Source organism: Passer domesticus, chromosome 6, assembly GCF_036417665.1.
Source record: "Passer domesticus isolate bPasDom1 chromosome 6, bPasDom1.hap1, whole genome shotgun sequence".
NCBI lineage: Eukaryota > Metazoa > Chordata > Aves > Passeriformes > Passeridae > Passer > Passer domesticus.
This window is the reverse complement of record NC_087479.1, coordinates 12,500,822-12,520,312: the sequence shown is the minus strand read 5'-3', so window position 1 is coordinate 12,520,312 and position 19,491 is coordinate 12,500,822. Positions and strand designations below refer to the sequence as shown.

General features: G+C 44.0%; 1 protein-coding gene across 1 annotated transcript; it reads left to right on the top strand.

Moving 5' to 3' along the window:
* Positions 1 to 4,346: 4,346 nt before the first annotated feature.
* Positions 4,347 to 17,867, top strand: LOC135302651 (cholesterol 24-hydroxylase). Its single transcript, XM_064423410.1, has 15 exons — positions 4,347 to 4,533; positions 6,880 to 6,957; positions 7,465 to 7,546; positions 8,088 to 8,161; positions 8,815 to 8,901; positions 9,461 to 9,599; positions 10,187 to 10,297; positions 11,103 to 11,259; positions 11,580 to 11,642; positions 12,880 to 12,952; positions 13,390 to 13,474; positions 15,289 to 15,399; positions 15,661 to 15,749; positions 16,652 to 16,718; positions 17,541 to 17,867. Exons 1-15 carry the CDS (start codon positions 4,406 to 4,408, stop codon positions 17,700 to 17,702), a joined length of 1,506 nt encoding a protein of 501 aa, XP_064279480.1. The 5' UTR covers positions 4,347 to 4,405; the 3' UTR covers positions 17,703 to 17,867.
* The last annotated feature ends 1,624 nt before the right edge of the window (positions 17,868 to 19,491 follow it).

The window sequence follows — 19,491 nt, the reverse complement described above, 5'->3', positions numbered from 1 at the left end:
TAGAAAAAAAGACCTGCACAATAAAAGTTACCCTAAAGGAATTGAGGTGATTCCAGGATGTCTGCCACAGACGAATTAGGCAGGAATTTCACCAGCATTTTCTAACTATTAAGTATTCTTTTTCTAATTTAACTGTTAATTACCCCACACCTGCTTTAGTCTGTTTGAACATCCTGAGAACAAGCAGAGGCCTGGTACATCTTGGATATTGCTGGTGGGGATTTCCACCTCCCCTGGCTGGCAGGCAGGGTGACACACAGGCTCTGGTGGCAGCCAGGGGCACAGGGGAGCCAGCCCCAGGGGTGACAGTGAGCTGTGCCTGGCTGTGCTGGCACGGAGCCCTGCACCCCTGTTTGCTGCTGAGGTGTTTGCTGATGCTGCTATGTGGGTGCTGCCAGCTCCACAGGGAAATATCTATTAGCAGAGAAAGATACAAGACTTTTAAGTACAGGGGTTTTTTTTCCTCTTATCCCTTCTCCCAGCCTGCACTGAGTGGGGAAGGTGTTCAAACAGGATCAAGCCAGCTCAGCACACGTGGCTGTGTGTGCATGTCTGTGCCTGCCAGCTCAGTGCACTGCTGTGATTCTGGCAAAGTGTTTCTGACCATTGTGGTCCCTTCCAGGCTTAAAATATATCTGTTCTCACTCCTGGTATGTGTCAGTCTAGTTCACTGGTATTTAAATGATGTACTATTTAAAGCACACAAGTATACATGCATTTAAATACCTGCTATCTCATCTGTTGTTTAATAGGTTCTTAGTGATATCATTTTTACGTAGCAGGATGTCACACCAAGTAAGCATTAGATAAACTAATAAGCCCTACTGCTACACTTGAACATGACAGTGTACTTCCTGCTTGCTAATTCAGGATAAATCTTAAACTAGCCCAGAGTACAAGCAGACTTCCTCATGTGGCAGTCCCAAAGTAGCAATATGGTTTACTGCCTTGTCTCCTGAAGCAACTCTGTGACTGAGACTGGAGCACCTGCATTTTTCCTTACATATCTTTCCTTAAGTTAGCATAGTTGCATCACATAGAAGACCCACCATATCTCTAAGGGAACAGTGTAAACTCAACCTTTCGATGTCTTTTTCTCTACCTCCAAGGCAGAGTAGCTCTGCTCAGAGCTCAGGATTTTTCACTTATGTCCCTGTGGTACCCAGCATCTAGCCTGAGCATTCCCTGCCACACTGTGTTGCAGTCTGCAGTATAGACATTATCTTAATTTGGTTTTACCACGCTCTTTCCAAGAAATCCAACAGATAAATCTTCCCAACATATTATCTAGGAATAATCTTTAGAGCTTGTTGCTCAAGCAGTGAAATAGGTAGGGTGTTGTATCAGGGGTTCTCATTCAAATGCTGGCAAAACCCTCCTGGAGCTGAGCCCTGGCTGGAGCACACCATGAGGATATCTTCCGTGTCAGGGGAGTTTCAGGTCTGCCCAGGTCAGCTGCAGGGTGTGAACAGCATGAGGAACATGTATCACATTAATAAACTCAGAGAAATCCACTGACTTTGAAATTGTACTGAGGATATAACGCAAGTTCTGAAAGCTCAGTGGTGGCACTGTGCGTGACACTGGCACAGGGTGCAAAGGTGGAGGGCCCCAGCTCCACGTGGTGCCATCGTGCTTGTCTTGCCTTTATCTCCCCCGTCAGCCTCTCACCAGTTAGACCTTTGTTTGGGCTTTATGATGGCCAAGGGAGAACAGCAGCTCTTGAATGCCCTGGCCCAGGGCCCAAACCCAGCAAACCACTCCCAGGGCAGTGCCCAGCTCAGGCTGCCTCTTCTGTCAGGAGTTAGCATTGATCGGGCTGTGGGGGCACAGTCCCAGCACAAATCCATCCCTCTCTAGGAGAGCTCAGCCTGTCGCTGTTTGGGTGCGGTCAACATAGAAATTCAGAAGCACAGAGGACAAAAACAGTCGCAAGTATCAATATCCAAGTCTGATTTCATATTGGAAACATGCCAATAGTCCTCCCTAAAGGTCAGCTTGGCATGTGAGATGCCCTTAGATCCCCCTTAGATACTTTCAGACATAGACACACATTCTTCTATTTGAAAAGAGATGTAATAATTTTTGATAACTACTAACTGTATTCGAAATTTAAGCTTTAAGAAAACATAGGGGTTTTTTTTTCTCTGTAAACCAACAAAACACGGAACCCATTTGATGTGTGTTCATACCTTGCTGCCTCGTACATGACTTTCCCAAGGGTCTCGTGTCTGGGGCACAGGTGCACATATAGAGCTGCCTCAAGCAATGTTTCAACATTGTCAGAAAAGCAGCTATGATGGAAATGGCAAACATTCCTTTGCAATAATGTGGTAAATATGGATGCTATTTTTAACAAAAAAAATGCTGTGGTGTTCAGTTGTACAAGTATCCCATCAAGTAGTTTGTTCCTCAGGGGCATTAGCTGTTGGCAATCACTAAACCCTTAGGCTGTTCCTGGTATTACTAACATGTAGCAATTCACTTGTCCACTCCATGTTGGAATTTTTTATTGGCTCAGAATGATCAGGACCTCAGTATATAAGGGCTGGGGGACAACTGACTCAGGGTGAAAATCACTGCAAAGGGCTATATTTGGCAATGCTGGGTAAGCAACACCTAACCCACTGCAGATTTTGTTTTGATTCCTATATCAACGTAATCTGCGGCTAGAGGTCTGGTTTTAGATCAGCTCATTTATCATTATTAACTTGTTATGAGAGTTTTCCTGTCCACATCTGCTGTGATAAATTCTGAGTGACCAGGGTGCCCAGCCCTCTGGCTATTTGTGTGCTGCTGAAGGAATTTCCCAGCACAAGAGCTGCCTATGCTCTGCCTTCTCCTTGCTGTCCTCATTTACAACTTAAACAATGCTGCACCTTCAGAGAGAGAACAGAATGCTTTCAAACCTAGATAGCCATGCAAAGCCAAGCAAAAGAGAGCAGGAGTTCGGACCAACTCTATGTCTCACCAGCTTTTCAAATTCACCTTGGAACTTCACCTGTTAACAGCTCCCAGTTCTCTGCTGTTGCTGTCGGCTCCCAGCTCCCTTTTGTTCCTCGCCTTTTCTCGGGAATGTGCAGGTTGGCAGAATGTCCACGCGGTGGCAGTTTAGTCCCCAGCAGCAAAGGGACATGCGGGGAAGCTCAGCCCAGCCCAGCCCAGCCCAGCACAGCCCAGCCCAGCCCAGCCCAGCCTTGCTCCTTCCTCCCAGCGCAGTGTGTGGCTCCCGGGTACATCACAAACACAAGAGTGTCTTGGGATCATGTCCTTCACTCGAGGGTCTAGAAACAAGTTAGAATACAAACAAAGGGTTGTGTTAAAGTTTGTTGGAACACAAACAAAAGCTTTTATTAAAGTTCATCTTTAAAGCATGAAAAATAAGATAATTTCTGCAGCATATCCAGGCTGAATACTTAGGGGAGTTATCAGGATAATTATATTTGCCTGAGAAGCCTAATTGTGAAAGCATACCTGATTTACTCAGGGATTAGAACTGTATCACATAGCCTGTTTCCCCCATAAAAATGTATAAAATACAAAATATTTTATCACCTCCCAGTTAGCTGCTCACAAACCAGGTACAAGCAGAACCTTTTCTTAGGAATTATTCTGAGACTGATTCCAAATGAATAAAGAACTTACAGGTAGTTACGATCTATTCTTGAAGTATGCTGAAAAAACATTTATGACACTCTGAAAATCAATGTTTCATCAGGAAGTTCATTGAATGTCTTTAAAACCACGGTTTTATCAGCTAGCTTTAATTTTTAAACATCAGCTGGCTTTAGTTTTTAAACTTTCTCTGGGTGATGCTATTCTTGCTATCAGCTATATCTTTCCTAGTGATGGATACTCATACTGTGTTATGATTATATGCACTGCCTGACTAGTGGGAAGGAATGGTAGTTTTTTTTCTGAAAACAGGCAGTTTTAAAACCACAGCCTTAACAGGGAAAAAGTCCTGATCTTGAACATTTCCTGGGATGTGGCATCCACAACCCCTCTGGACAACCTGTTCCAGTGCCTCACTATCCTCATAGTAAAGAATTTATTCCTAATATCTAATCTAGATCTACGTACTTTAAGTTCAAAGACATTTCCCCTGTCATATGCCCTTGTAACAAGCTCTTTTACAGCCCCAGCAATAAGGTTTCTCCGGAAGTTTCATATCCTACGGGCTGAACAGCTCCGACAGTCTCATCCTGTCTTCACAGGAAAAGCACTCCCGCCCTGTGAGCATCTTCGCGTCCTGCCCTGGACCACACAGGCGCACACCCACGGGCACACGCGGTGCGCGTGTGTTTTACAGCCCCGGGCTCTTTAACGGGGCCGTCCCCGCCCGCAGCCGGGGATTCTCCCGGCCGTCCTTTGCGCGGCGGGGGACGCGCTGCCAGCCGGCGGGATGGAGCTGCTGTGGGCGACGTTGGGGCTCCTACTGGCCCTGGCCCTGCTGGCCTTCGTCCTGTACTGCTGCTACGTGCAGTACATCCACGCCAAGTACGACTACATCCCCGGCGCCCCGCGGGAGAGGTAAGGGCCGGCCGGGCGGGCCGGGCTGGCTCGGTGTCGCAGCGCTCCGTGCCAGGCTGGGGCCGTGAGGCGGCGTCAGAGCAGGAAATCAGCCTGCAGCTGATCCGTGGGCCGGGCCGGGCCAGGGGGGACACAGGCTGGGCACAGCGCTCGGGTGCCCGATTCCCGGGCAGCGCTGGGGATCCCGCAGCCCGCTCAGCAGCACGGCCTGCCTGGCCGGGGCTGCGTGTCCTGACCCGCACCTCCCGGGCGGCCACAGAGGTGGCTTCAGAGCCGCCCGCAGGAGCTGCGCGTTTGCTCGGACCCTGAAGGGGCAGGAGGGACCCGCACCGCCAGCCGTCCCACCGGGGACACGGTGGCACTAACTCCAGCAGGCACCTTCCGTGCCCTCCTTCATGAGCCAGGTGTTTCCTTTCTGCCAAAAAGAAAAAATGTCGTAAGTGATAGAGGGCAATGAGAGCGCTGCCAGCAAGGCAGTGGCAGCGCTGTCACAGGGGTCACAGTTCCTGCAGGAGTGTGTGAGCTCCCCACTTAACCTCACCTGCGGGGGCACATGCCCTCCGTAAAATAAGCCACAGGAAGAGACACCAGCGCTCACACACACAATTCTCTCCTGCCCACCTCCAGGCTTCAGCCTGCTTGTGTAATCAGGGTCAGATACCAAGAGTAGGGAGAGGATGAGCTTGTCATACGTGGACCTGCTCGTCCTTAGGTTCATTTTGAGGTGTGAAGTAACATCGTGGAGTGATGGCACACCAGAGGAGCTCATGAGTGGGACCTCGTTTCCTGCACTGCAGATAGAGCCCTTTCCTCACCTAAGAAAGGAGTTGCATTTGGGGCTTTCACATCTTTTTGGAATACAGTTACAAAGAAGGAGTCAAACAAGTGGAGGATTAAAAGTTTCTGTAGATGTTGAGTAACTTTGTTGAGTTCTTGTTATTTTAAGTGCCTCCCAGTTCCAACAGTAATAAAATAAGAGCCTTTTTTCCCCCATAGCTTATTTATACTGAAAAGGATGATAACATGGCTCTCTTTCTCTCAAATGGAAAACAGATCTTGAGTGCAGTTTGCTTCATTTAGAGAGGAGCTTGGCCAAATCTTCCCTCAGATTTATGCAAAGCCAGAGAGAATTCACTACTCACAGCTGAAAGAAGGAATTGATCTCTTAAGTTTTAAATGCAAATCTATATTTGGAGATTTAACTTTTTTTATTAATTTCTTCAATTTCAGTACTAACCAGTGATTATCCTCCTCAGTATTTGAAATGATGCAGTTTTGGACAGAAGGAAATGGTTCGTTGTGAAAAATGCTAATCACTTGTTTTTAAATTTTTAAAAGTTTAATCGTAATAAAATGGTTATAAAAATAGTAATATAATTAGAGTAATGAAATTTGAGGACAATATGAGACAATAAAAAACCAAAGAGTTATGGACATCCGGGTACCTTTTTCTGGGCAAAATAAGCCCGAAAAAGGACACCCGTTAACAGAGGATTAACTCTTAAAAACAACAGCCTGTTGCATATTCATACATCTCATACATGATGCATAAATTTCATTCAAACAAAGGATTCTGTCTGGTCATTGTCAACTTCTTCCTCTTAATCTTAATGGTGTCTTCATGTCTGAGCGAGGCAGGAAGAAGTTAGTTTCTTCTGATAAGGGAGCAATAAATTCTCTTTCTCTGAAAGATTTAGGTATCTTGTGGCTGCTATCTCAGTGCAAGGCCTTTCTTTAGAAAAAAAAGTATCTCACATAGCATGGTTTCTATTTTTACATTATGTTATAACTTAAAAATGTATTTAACACACTACTTAAAAAATTAATACAGCATAACTTTCTAACATAACACATATAACATTCATTTTAATATTTGCGAAAAGCCAATAATAAAATGCACATTTTTCACATTCCTAATTTCTCTTAACAGAAATTCATTGACAGAAATGAAGTCACACTTACCAGGGATAAGCATGTATTAAGGAGTATTTAATACAAATATCTCTTTCATGTACAGCAATGTAATAGCTGATTCATTCAGGCAAAGAGCAAAGCAATTCTTGGGGAATCCCATCCAGACCCAAACACCTCCTACTATACAGCATAAGAAAAAGACCTCATCCTTTATCTCTGTGCTGCTCTTTCTGGCTGCACGTGAGCACCAGCCTGTCTTTGGTCCCCAGTTCACCAGCTTGGTGAGGGCTGGGCTTTGGCTCAGTTCAGAGTTATTTTCATCTTCCCTTATGAGGAAAACATGAGCAACACTCATTGAGTAACCAGGATTGCAATCCATACAAAACCCTGTGCTGGCATCCTCATGACACTCTTAACCTTCATATTCTGCAGCTTTTTTTTTGGACACCTGCCAATCATATGGAGAATGGTGAGGAAACAGGAGTTCACACCAGGTCTCTTGCTGCAGTGGTAAGTTGAGGCACGTCAATAACATTGAATGGGGTAGTCCTGTAGCACATATGGAGAAATCAATGTACAAAGACCCTTACAGAATTACATAATTAGCATCACTGAGAAGGTTGACAAAGGAGCTAGAAAGAGAGCATTGGTCTTTCAAATAAGATTAGATATTAGAAAAAACTTTTCCACTGGAAGAATGGTTAGCCATTGGAATAAGGATGGTGGTGGAGTAACTTCATGGAAATGTTCAAGAGACAGCTGGATGTGGCACTTGAGGATGTAGCTTAGGGGTGATTACAGTGGTGATGGGTTGATGGCTGGATCAGATGATGTTGAACTTGACTCTCCCAAACTTGATTATTCTGTCCCGTGATTCTCTTAATGGCTTTATTGGCTGGGGACTGCAGTACTTCCCACTGCAATGTGCTCTGGTCCTTCAAGGTTATGAGGTCAGAGCTGTTACATGTTGGTAGTTTGTACCATAATTCTCTTTTTATAAATTTTCTCTTCTTACAGGGCAGAGAAATATGGACCAGTTGTACGAATTAATGCCTTTCACAGACTCTCACTATTGATTGTGAGTCCTGAAGGAGTGAAGGTACTGAAAAATAAAGCCAAATCAATGGTGGGGATAGGCCCATTCCTCCATAACAGGAGAGCTGGTGCCTGATGATCAGAGCAGCACAGAGCAGCCAATCTGTGCTTGGCTCTGGCTGGGTTAGGAGGATGAAATGCTTTGCTCTCCAGGCTGTCCTGATTTCTTTTTTCCTTGATCAGTTAATTTATTTTGTTACTTTTATTTAAACAGCACATATAGCAAATATTTTCCATTTGTGAAAAGCAAGCTCTCTACAAGAGCTTAGTATCTCACATTAATGGGGCACGAGAGGCCAAATTTCTTTCTCTAAAACTTTGCAATTACAACAAAGTGAGATTTGAGGTCATTGGGCAAAAAAGTGCTAGAGGGATGCAAAGCAAGCTAGCAGCACAGGAACTGGGGAATCAGGGCACACCAAATAATTCATCTGCTCTTCAGACTATAGCTGCAGAAGAAGAGTAGATGTGTGTGAGTGAAATTTTGCATTTTGTCTGGGAAAGAGGCTACAATCAGTATTCACTGACCTGAGGTTTGATTTTAGGAGTTCTTGATGTCACCACAGCACCCGAAGGATCCGATGGTGTATGGTAGTCTCTTCAGCCTGTTTGGTGAGAGGTAGGTAAAACCCATCTGAAGCCACTGTGAGGTTAATAAGATTAATAATATCACAGGCATGTCATTTTGACTCAGACCACTTACCTTAGTGTGGGGATTAATTTCTGATTCCAGACGCACATAAGCAGCATGTACCTATTAAACTATGTGTCAAGTCAAATGTCTTCCCAGTCAGGGAGGAGGATATGTTGGATTTTGTTTTACCTTGATCATGTGTCCTTTTTCCCCCTGGGGATGTCCAGTTAGTCTCAGAGCAGTCTGCTCAAGACCATCATCAAAGTTCTCAGATTTTAGAGCACTCCATAAGGCAAGGAAGTTTGCAACTTCTAAATTCAATTCAAAAAAGGGGAATTTTTCTTTCTTAGTCTGAAGCTTTTGAAAATATAATAATCCAGTTATTATATTAATTATTTGCATAACTGGTGTAATGAACCAGCATGTTATTGAACTCAGCAGTCCACACCTACCTGGAGGAAAAATCTGTGGTTCGGTTTTCATCCACAGTGATGCAATGGTTGCATACTCAAAGGTGCTCCCTACACATGGAAAAATTTTAAAAAGTAGATGTGAAAGACTTACATTTGTGACTACACGGGGTTTACCAGGCTCCCTTGCATAAACCTTGTTCCTTTCCTTGTTTTCCTGTGTGCTAGGTTTCTAGGGAATAGCTTGGTAACTGTTTGCAACCATGAGCATTGGCACAAGCAGCGGAGGATAATGGATCCAGCTTTCAGCCGAAGGTGAGGCAAACACTTCTGGGACCATCTAGCTGTTACTTTTACTGTATTGTCATGCTTCTCCCTGTCATTGTTTGGTATTTGGATGAAAAAGACCCCAAGATTCAGTGCCAAAATAATGTTTAACATGGAATCTAGCACTCCATTCCCATGCTAAGTATAATTTGACCATGGAGTAGTGACACCCCTATGAACTCAGCAATGGCAGAAAGGTACCAAGGTTGTGTATCCTGGAGCATGGTTATGACTGCCTTATACTGTTGGAAAAAATAAGGCAGAGAGTTGGTCTGGTTTCCTTGTGCACCTTGATGCATTGTATATAAGGTCTAAAGATAAAGTCCATTTGCAAAGGGCACAGGCCACTGCCCTTTACCATGACACATGAGAGGACTGATTAAGAAGAATGTAGCTCATTCTATATGTTTGCTTTTTCATGTATTAAGGCAAAATAATTATAAATTTTTTAAAAACTTCACCGTTTTCTATGGAAAATAACAAAGGTTTGTCTGAGCAAAGATGTTCACTCCAGAGCCCCCAATGCTCATTTTTATTGATTGTTCAGCTACCTGGTTGGTCTGATGGAGACATTTAATGAAAAAGCAGAGGAGCTGATGGAGAAGCTGGAGGAAAAGGCAGATGGAAAAACAGAGTTTAGCATGCTGTCGATGATGAGCCGGGTGACCATGGATGTCATTGGAAAGGTACCAGCTGTCCCTTTTTTGTTTCCTCTCAAGTGGCAGGAAGGGATGGAAGTGATGCCTACCAGCAGCAGGATGGGATCAGGAGCTGGAGGCAGGGAGAAAGACCTTTACCCAGCAGTGCCAGAAGGCCTGCAGGACCAATAGTGCCACTTCCATTCAAGCTGAGCCATGGGAAAGGGCGGGTAGGGAAGGGTTGGCGTAGTTTGGGTGTGGCCTGCAGGATGGGGACCCCTTGCAAAAGTCCTTTCAGCCTCATGCCCTCCATGCCAAAAGGGACACACCAGGGCTCTTTCATGGTTGGAGGTTGGATTATTGCCATTGCATGTCAGCAGGAAGTCTGCCTTATGCTGCCTTTTCCCTTCCTATGCAAGCCACTTTGGGAGGAATGGAGAATAGTGGTAAATTAGTAATCCACCCAAATAAGGAGAAAACATGATGTTGATATTGCCCTCCCGTCTCAGCCTCCTGCAAGGTAGGATCCAGCCTGAGATATTTTTAGGGGAAAAGGTGGTGCTGTGAAGCTATCCTGCTCTTTCACCCTTTCACCCCCACCTCAGCAAGTTGCCTTTTTCTCTCCTGCTTCTCAGGTAGCCTTTGGCCTGGAATTGAATGCACTGAGTGATGACCAGACACCTTTACCCAACGCTGTGACCAAGATTATGGAGGGACTGAACAAGGCACGGGATCCCTTCATAAGGGTCTGTACTCTCCTCACTTCAGTCCCCTCTCCTCACATTCAGCTGCTCCTGCATGAATTCATGGAGCTGTGCAAGGTCCATATAGAGAGCAAGGGAAACAGTCATCTATAGATCTTTCCCTCCAGTGGGCATCAAGATAAAATTCATTACTGCTTTAAAAAACTCAGGAAATGAACATTAATATTTAATGCTTCTTTTTTTTTTTTTTTTCCTTTTGTTCCCCCCTGCATGTGTCTCCGTCTGAAATGGTTTTATGCTCTCCCATTAAAAATTGACATTTTTGCCATTTGTCTAAGAAGGATGGCAGCCTTCACTCAGGATGGAAGAAATTTGAGCATTCTTGTTATGAAAAAATTATATTTTCAACCCAGATTCATCTACCAAATTCATCTGCTAGGAAATGATGGATTTAATACTAAATGTTTAAGTAAAGAATTATTCAAGTGTCTATGAAAGCTGTAGTTCAGGCTTTTAGAACTCCTGTTTTCCTTTCTGAGACCAGGGCTGAGATTCTGCATTGCATGCTGCAGTTTCTTTCCACGGAGAGGTGATGAATTTTGCTCACAGTGCCCAAAACATCAGCTCTGACTCTGACGAGACACGACATCAGCATGCACAGATTGAAATATTTCTTATTTCAGTCCAAACCCTTCATCCTGCAGGCATTCAGTTTGTTGCATGGAGAGCAAATGTTCTTTGTGACAAGTGTCATTTAGTGGAAAACAAGGTGCTCTATTGTAAAATAACACTGACATTATTTTTACCAGCAAAAGGAATAAAATGACAAAAGGAATTCTGTATTCAGTTCATGCCAGGGAAGCAGAAGCTGGTAAAGGAGGCCAGAGAGAGTGTGAGGCTGTTGAGACGTGTGGGGAAGCAGTGCATTGACCAGAGGAGAGAAGCCCTCCAGAATGGGAAAGAAGCTACAATGGATATTCTTACACAGATACTGAAAGGAGATGGTAAGAGACACCTTACTGTTTGAGTGAATTTCTCTGTAGTATGTTTTGCTGTGAAATTCAGGGAGGATTGTTTTGGGGGTCTGAACTTGGATCTTCCTTTAAAGTTGTTTTCACACTGAAGATAGTGAGGATTGCTTTAAAAATTCCCTGTTTCTTTGTGTTGGATCAAATATTGGTCACAAGTCACCACTGAAATGCCCACTCAGCATCCTCTCTCAATGCCTCCTCAGCCAATATCTGCCAAAGGGTAGAGCCTTCTGGCTGGTCCAGCTGGGGCACAGGGCCATTTTCTAATTCCATTTATTTTTCTACCTTGACAGCTCTGGAGGAGACTAGAGATGATGAAAACATTCTGGATAACTTTATCACTTTCTTTGTTGCAGGTTGGTAGCTATTTTAATGCTTGGGTGTGTAATGTGGAAAGCTGTACTCATTCTCGAGCTGTCTACAAGGTCATGATTAACATCCTTTTTAATCATAATTAACATCATGATTAACATTATCACTCCATGTGATGATGCTGCAACCAGGAGTCTCTTGGTTGGAAGACCAAGTATTACCCTGGCTTAGGACCAGCTGGGTGAGGTCTGAAGAGAACTCTTAATTTTCTCACAGGCAAATGATATATTGTCCTCTTTCTGTGATAACCACAGCAGCAAATAATGCCAGCTTGGTGTTTTCCAACCACTGGCTTCCCACTCTGTGTTCCAGCCTGTCTTTCCACTGCCCACTGGGGTGCAAGGCTATTCCTTATGGGGTTCTGGTCCTTTCCTGCAGATCCCACTAAACCCCACCAAAAACATCTTTTACATGCTCAACATGTTTTTGCATCACCTCACCCACATGATTAAATGCCATTCTTGCCTAAGTAGAAGAAGGCAACTGTCAAGCCAATCAGAAAATATATGGGCTGAATAATTATATGAGATAGTTGGGTTTTCTTTGCAGATTTTGCAGATCTTGCAGATCAAGATGATTTAGGTTCATGAGAAGGTGTGGTCAAAATGCTGTTCTTTAGCAAGAAAGATGTTATTGTAGCAGAGATCTTTGCAAAAGTCTGTTTTCTGTAATGCTTAAAAATAGTGCATATGTCTGTCCATGAAAAAAAGGGGAAAGTGTCCACATCAGAGAGTCATGAAGTGGGTAAGGCTGGAAGGGTCTTCTGTTCCAAACTCCCTGCTCAAGCAGGGTCATCCTAACACATAAAGCAGACCTTTCAAAGAAAGATGATAAGAAGCTCTGTTTTCCCTCAAAAACAGTAAATCCTTTCTTTTTTGGCAGAACTGTGTGTCCCATAGTATGACAAGGCAAATCCTGGACCTCACTGGCCCTCCTGTTAGGGAGCTCATGACCAGTAGGTGCTGCATGCAACCACTGCAGCTTTGCTTGGGCAAGCTGGGTCATATCTTTGCCAGCTATGTCCTTTTTCTTGTCATTGTTGAAAGCTCTTTGTGTAAACTTTACATACCTTTTATTATTTCCTTTATTTTCTAGCATATTTAAAATAAAACATTTGGGGTTTGATGTTTAAAGCTTCCTATTCACAATCATCTTGTAGACCACCTTTGTATCATGTTATTATTTCATACTAACTTTTAAACTGGTTTTTGTTATCATTAGGTCATGAAACCAGTGCCAATCAGATGACATTCACAGTAATGGCACTGGGTCAGCATCCTGAAATACTGGAAAGGTATGTGTGCTCCAATTTTCAGACCCAGCTTGATGTTAATTTCAAGGTGAACTTAATTGTAAGAGTTATTAAAAAGATACAATCGTTAAATTCTAGCCTCCCTTCCAAAATAAACAGTTTCCTGGTACCAATATATCCAAAATGTATGAAAAGAAAAACTTTACGATGGATTATTTCAGTTTCACCTAGGCAATTTATTCAAAGCCTTTATACATGCAGGTCCCAAATCCCACCTGACTCAGCTGCCTTGTATGCACATTGCCTCATCCTGCTACAAGGTACAAGTTCAGGAAGCCTGGATGGGAACTGGCTGGCATTTTGCCTGAGGATGGGTGTTTAAGTCCAACTCCGTGTCTGGAATGTAAAATAATATAATTTATCAACTTGCCTAGCAAGAAACAGGCATCTGCATCTAAGAAGTTTTAATTGACCTGCAGGGCTCAGGCTGAAGTGGATGAGGTTCTTGGTGCTAAGAGAGATGTTGACTATGAGGATCTTGGCAAGCTCACCTACTTATCACAGGTACTGTGGGAGTGAGGTAAGGTACCAGGCAGAGCTGTTTGGTAGTACCTCTGACACGTCATGGAGAACCCCCACACTTTTAAAATTTTAAAAACGCTGCTAACATTTTATCCTGATAGTGTTTGTCCCCAGAGAGTCAGCCAGCAGGTAGCCTGATACATTTGCAGTAGCCCAGACTTATTGGGAAGATGCTCCTCAAATTTACAAATTCCTTCACTGCTTTCCTTAATTATTGCCAGTCTGGAAGCTAGAGTAGAGTTGCATAATCCCTATCTATTTGAGGTGAAGCAATAGCTGTAATTTTAAGAAAGGTGTGCAGATCTGAGCCCACCAGTGTGTGAATCCCACACACTTTCATTTTTCATTGCTCCATTTTTGTTTGATTATTGTTAAAGCATTTCCAGCTATATGCAATAAAGTCGGCTTTGAGGATAGCCAAAAATAATGGCTGAGTTTTCTAATGTCAATTTTTCATTATTCAGTGTTGAAAACCTCTTCAGTCACTCAGGGGTAGTGGGGGAAAGAGTTTGGTCCTAAAAGAGGTCTTGTATATAGAAATGCTGGTTGGTAATGAACTGCAAATCCAGGGTTGGCTATTAGCCAGTGTTTGTGTTGCATTTCCTTTTTACACAAGATGGGGGACACCAGTAGCCCTCAGGAGAGGCTGAATCACAGTCCTGGCAGCTGTTCTGCATAAATTGCCCTGTGATTTTAGTAGTCCACCATGATCCTTTTTGTTTTAAACTGCCCTGCTGAGGTGAGCAACAGTGTTTTACCATTTGGCATATCCCATCCCACAAATTACTGTGCATTGATAGCAGATAGATTTCATAGGTCTATTTCTCATAAGCAAAAGGCAATTTTACGTGATTACAGAAATCAGCAGGCTTCCTTAGGCTTCTCCAAAAACCATCACAATTATACCACTCCAATTAGGATGAGGTATCTAAGCCTTTCAATTTTAAGACAGATCACATGAGAGCTCCTCAAAGCAGACAATTTATTTAACAGCACAATCTTGTATCTATACAATCAAAATCAGTCACCCTTGGTCAGAGCCAGTCCATCACTGGAATATCAGAGACTATGGGACTCCTCTCCTGTTGTTCAGGCAATTTTGAATTCTTTTGTCCAGGTTTCTTTTTCATTAGTCCACTCGTGCATGCACACTATTAATTGCATTTTCAGTGCGATGCTCATGTGCGCTGTTAATTAGGTTTCACTTTGATGAAATAAGCCGTTCTTACAGCTCACTGACACCAAAAGAAGTGGTCTTATTCCATTTTTTTTCTCAACATTCCCCATTCATTTTCCTTTGCCAGGTTGTTTTTTGTCCTTTTGGGGGCTCTGACCTGGCTCAGCTCCTCAAGCAGCAGAAGCAGGACAAAGGCAGGAGCTGAGAGTGGGAAGGAGGAGGGAACAATCACCCACCCTCATGGCAGCCAGTGCCCAGAAAGCTCATCAGGGACAGGAGACTTCACTCTTAGATACTCCCTCTGAGTTTGCTTCCTAATAATTTTTCGCTTAGTTGTTCATCTGACTTGAGGGGTTAGATCTGTTCCAGGACCTCTTTTGGGTTTTGTGTCTTTTTCTCTCTGTTTTACCAGCTGTAAGAAAGAAGCAGGCCTGAAGGAGCTGACTTAGCCTTACATTTTGCCCACAGGAATCCAAGGCAGATAGACCAGCATCCGTTTCAAGAGTCAAAATCTCCCATTTAACTAAAGTGAAAGGCCACTTTAGGGAGGTAATTAATTTCATTTCTGCTTCCTGCAGTGTGTGAGCTAACTGGCCTCTTGTGCTTTTTGCTGCCTCAGGTTTTGAAGGAGTCGCTGCGGCTGTACCCGCCCGTCTCGGGGACGCTCCGCAGGCCGCAGAAGGAGCACGTCATCAATGGCATCAGAATTCCTGCCAACACCACGGTCTTTGTGAGTGCCACCCACCAGCAGCAGCTTTTAGCTGCCCCAGTTAATCCAAACGTAACAGACCTGTGGATGAGAGGGCCAAAGTCTTCCCTGGGCATATTTGTACTGATGTCTCTAAAATTCTGACCAAAATTGGGGTATGGATTAAGACTCTCAGTTGGGAGTGGAGATGAGAAGGCATTTATGGTTTTATACCTCTTGACAGCAAAGATGCATTTTCCATGTGTTGCTCCTGACTAACAAAAATAAACTCTTTCTTGGCAGCTCAACACTTATGTAATGGGAAGGATGGAAAAGTTTTTCAAGGATCCACTTACTTTTGATCCAGATCGATTCAGCAAAGATGCACCTAAGTGAGCTTCTTCTTTTTACTCCCATGTTATTAAATATGTATTAAGAAACCATTACAGGAAGATATTTTAAGGGAAAGAAAAGTAGAATAAAACTATTTTTCCATTCCAATTTGAGTAACACTAAATCATCCAAATGTAAAAAGAAAGCAATAATGCACAGCTTTTGTTCAAGAATTCTTTAGACCACGTGTTACCTTAATAACAATAACATTGGTCTTTTTTTTCTAAATATTTATCTTGAGGTCAAAGCTTTGGGCCCAAACCAGGTTGAATATTTGCCTTAGTACACTTCAAGCATTTAATGCATGACAGCCCTGGCCCCAGGGTGCTTGAAATGTGTCCAAATTAGACAGGGGAGAAGGGGCTGAGGGAGAGAAGATGCTGTTCAGCCACATGGGCAGGCAGCCTAAGTCTAGTCAGGGGTCAGGAGTGCAATAGAAGGAACCAGTGAGTGACTAAACAGATGCAGAGATCAGCACCAGCTTCTTCATGAGTCAGGAGTTTTCCTTCAGCCTAGAGTTAGTCTGGGCTCCTAAAGCAACACCCCCTCACTCACATGGTTCAGAGCTGCCCAAAGGAGCAATAACTGGGCAGATTGTGACGTGCTCATGACAGGCTGAAGAGCATTTAGAGTGTGCTTGACACACACTTTGAAATGAGGCTGGCATGCATCAAAACAGCTCTGGCAGCTGAGCCATGCAGTAAAGACAGATGATGAGGAAATGTGCTGCTGACCTATTTTGCTGCTCTGAAGCAAAAAAGAGTTAATTTGGAGACTGCTTTGACAAGTCCAGTAGGTGAGGGGATATTTAAACCATTTCCTTGCTGCTGTGAGGAAATATTTGCTTGTTTCTTTACAACCAGGTTGTCAGAGTGACAATTTTGAGCATTTTTCTTTGCAGGCCATATTACTGCTATTTTCCATTCTCTCTGGGACCCCGATCCTGCATCGGGCAGGTGTTTGCACAGGTGAGTAGAGGCCTGGAACAACACTTGGTTAGCAAGCACTGGGCCAGCTCAGGGTGTGCTGACCATTGGTGGTGGGCACCAGAGGCCACACTGGTGCCCTGTGCAGTGCCCCTCTTCTCCTCAGAGGGAAGATCTCCCCCTATGCCCGTGACAGGCATGTCTCTCAAATGCTGTCACAGGAACAGACACCCTGCAGCCAAGGTTTCTGCAGAGAGGAGCAGCAGGCTGCACTCCCTCCAAACTTTCCTGGGTCAGCCTGCTCAAATCCAAACCCTTTAATGGGAATCACAGTCAGCATTCCTTTGCCAGCCAAAGTCGAGCACACAGAGGGTGTATAGGGGGTCTTGGGGATCATCTCATGGCTGCCATTGACAGAATCAAGGCAGGGAAAACATCAGCTGGAGGAGGACACAAGCCAGAACTGGCACAGAGAAGGTGAAGGGGGGGCTACATGGACAGAAGGAACAATTTAATGTGTGTGAGCATGGCAGAGAGCGTTTCAGGACAGCCAGAGGCCAGCGCTTTGGGTCTGTGCTGTGAGCTCATCTAAGCACCAGTGCTCAGAGTAGTTTAGTTTTACAGTCTGACTTCCAAAATGGGTTTAACACATAAACAGAAAGACTGATCTTAGTGCCTGTCAGTTGTCTTTAAATCCAGGAAGTCCCAGGTTTCCTGCCCGAACTCAATGGGCTGCATGAACAGAGTAACATTTAACTTTCAAATCTCCGTATTGACAAAGCATTATAAGATAGTAGACTGACTTTAAGCAGCTGCAGTCCAAGCTGTATTTGCTGTCACTGACTTCAGTTTTCTTCTTGACAGATGGAGGTAAAAGTGGTGATGGCAAAGCTGCTGCAGAGGTTTGAAATACAGCTGGTGCCAGGACAGAGTTTTCAACTCATCGAGGCTGGAACCTTAAAGCCACTAGATGGAGTAATCTGTAAATTAAAGCCAAGAAGCTCTGCAAGAAGCTGCAAGGCATGACTGCTCAGGGAGAGGAGTGTGGTGTGCTACTGTTAGTTTCTTCTGATTTTGAAGATCTTGGCACTAATCAAAAGTTAGATTTTGTAGATCCCTTTAGAGGATTACTAGACTGAAATTATTTCTAACCTTCCTTATAATTTATTGAAGAAAACCTTACGAGAGTCACTCTACTGAGCATCTTCAATCTGGATGTGTACCTGGCATTGCCAAGTTTGTTCTTTTTCCCTGGGGGGCTATTTGATTTTGACCAGAAAAGAACATCCTTCCACTGGGGTGTCCCTGGAGTGCCACACAAACCTACACTCTAATCCCAGGTCATGGTTTCCACTAAGCTTATATACAACAGAACATGGTCTAAGTAAGCCCTTGTTTGGGGAGTTTTCTTACTTAGACAATGAAATCAGAAAAGAGTAGAGCATAGATTTGGGCTGAATTTAGGAAGAGATGTTTGGAGATAGTCTCTTGGTCAAAGCAATTTTTCTATGCCTGCTCCAAATATGAATAACAATTGATAAAAACCTGAAAAAAACCCGCAAAAAATTAGAGTCCGAGGCCACTACTTGTTCCTGGTGCTACTGCCTGATTTTTATTCAGTTTCTTCTGCTTTTCTTTTGCTATTATGCAAAGCATAGATTCCCAGTCCATACTGTAGGAAGGGACTATCCTTCTTCCTCCTACCCCTCCACACAGCCTGTGCTCATTCTTCTGAGCCACTTTTTTGTGTCTTAGGGGAAAGCCTTGCTGTGTTTATTTCAACCTGGATTTTACCCCATATTGTTTGCCACAAAGCTACAGTAACACTTAGACCAGATGGTCTAGTAGGTACAGGAGGGCTGGAAATAAGCGCCCCAACTAAATGCTGCTTGAAATGGTGTTGCCACTGAAGAAATGTGTCTGCAATTTGAGCCAGAGACAGGAGAAGGAAAGTCCTGCACCCCCTTCTTCTGCAGATGTGCCTGAATAGCTCACTGCATGTAGGCTTGCAGCCAGGCAGGGAGAAAAACTGTCATTTGGAAATGCTGCCTTCCAGAAATGTGGATACCTAATAGGAGTTTGGGTCTCCTCTATCATTAAATACAGAGAATTAAAGGCATTTGATTGTGCCACTTTTGTTTCTTACCTTTCTGAATTAGAAGAGCAAGAACACAGTCTATACACTGTCAGGTTCCTGTGGTGGTTTCCATATCAGGAGAGAAACATCCCAGAGCTTTTCCTGACCTTGCTGCTGTTGTGCACATCTCATTCAGTGCAGCAGTGGGAAAGCAAGCCCAGAAGGTTGATGCTGCTTTTGATAATGCAATTAACACCTCACAGTGTAACAATATGACTTTCACCTGGGGTACCAGTACCTGTATTGCAAGGGAAAGTTTAATCCATCTATCAGTAGACCAGCTCTTCAAGACCTTGCGCTGGAAATCTGATTACATCCTCCTAGACATCAGTGAAATCTCATTGGGAAGATTGAGGACTCTTCAGCTGGACATTGTTCCCAGGAGCTGATGCAGGATATCCCATGCCAGGCAGGCTGGATGTGCTGGGGGCATAACAAATGCCTGAATCCTGGGAATATGTCCAAGGCAGGGCAGTATGTTGGTGCTGTGGGGAGTGGGGGGAAGCTGTGACAGGAGTGGCATATGCTGTGAACAGCACACAGACAGCTCGACAGACCCTGGCAAATTGTGCTGTGGAAATGTGAGATGGCACCACACCAGGGCTCTGCTCAGTGCTACAATGAACTGGTTGAGATTCATTAGTTACACACACCTAACTGCCTTCTGCCACCTCTGCA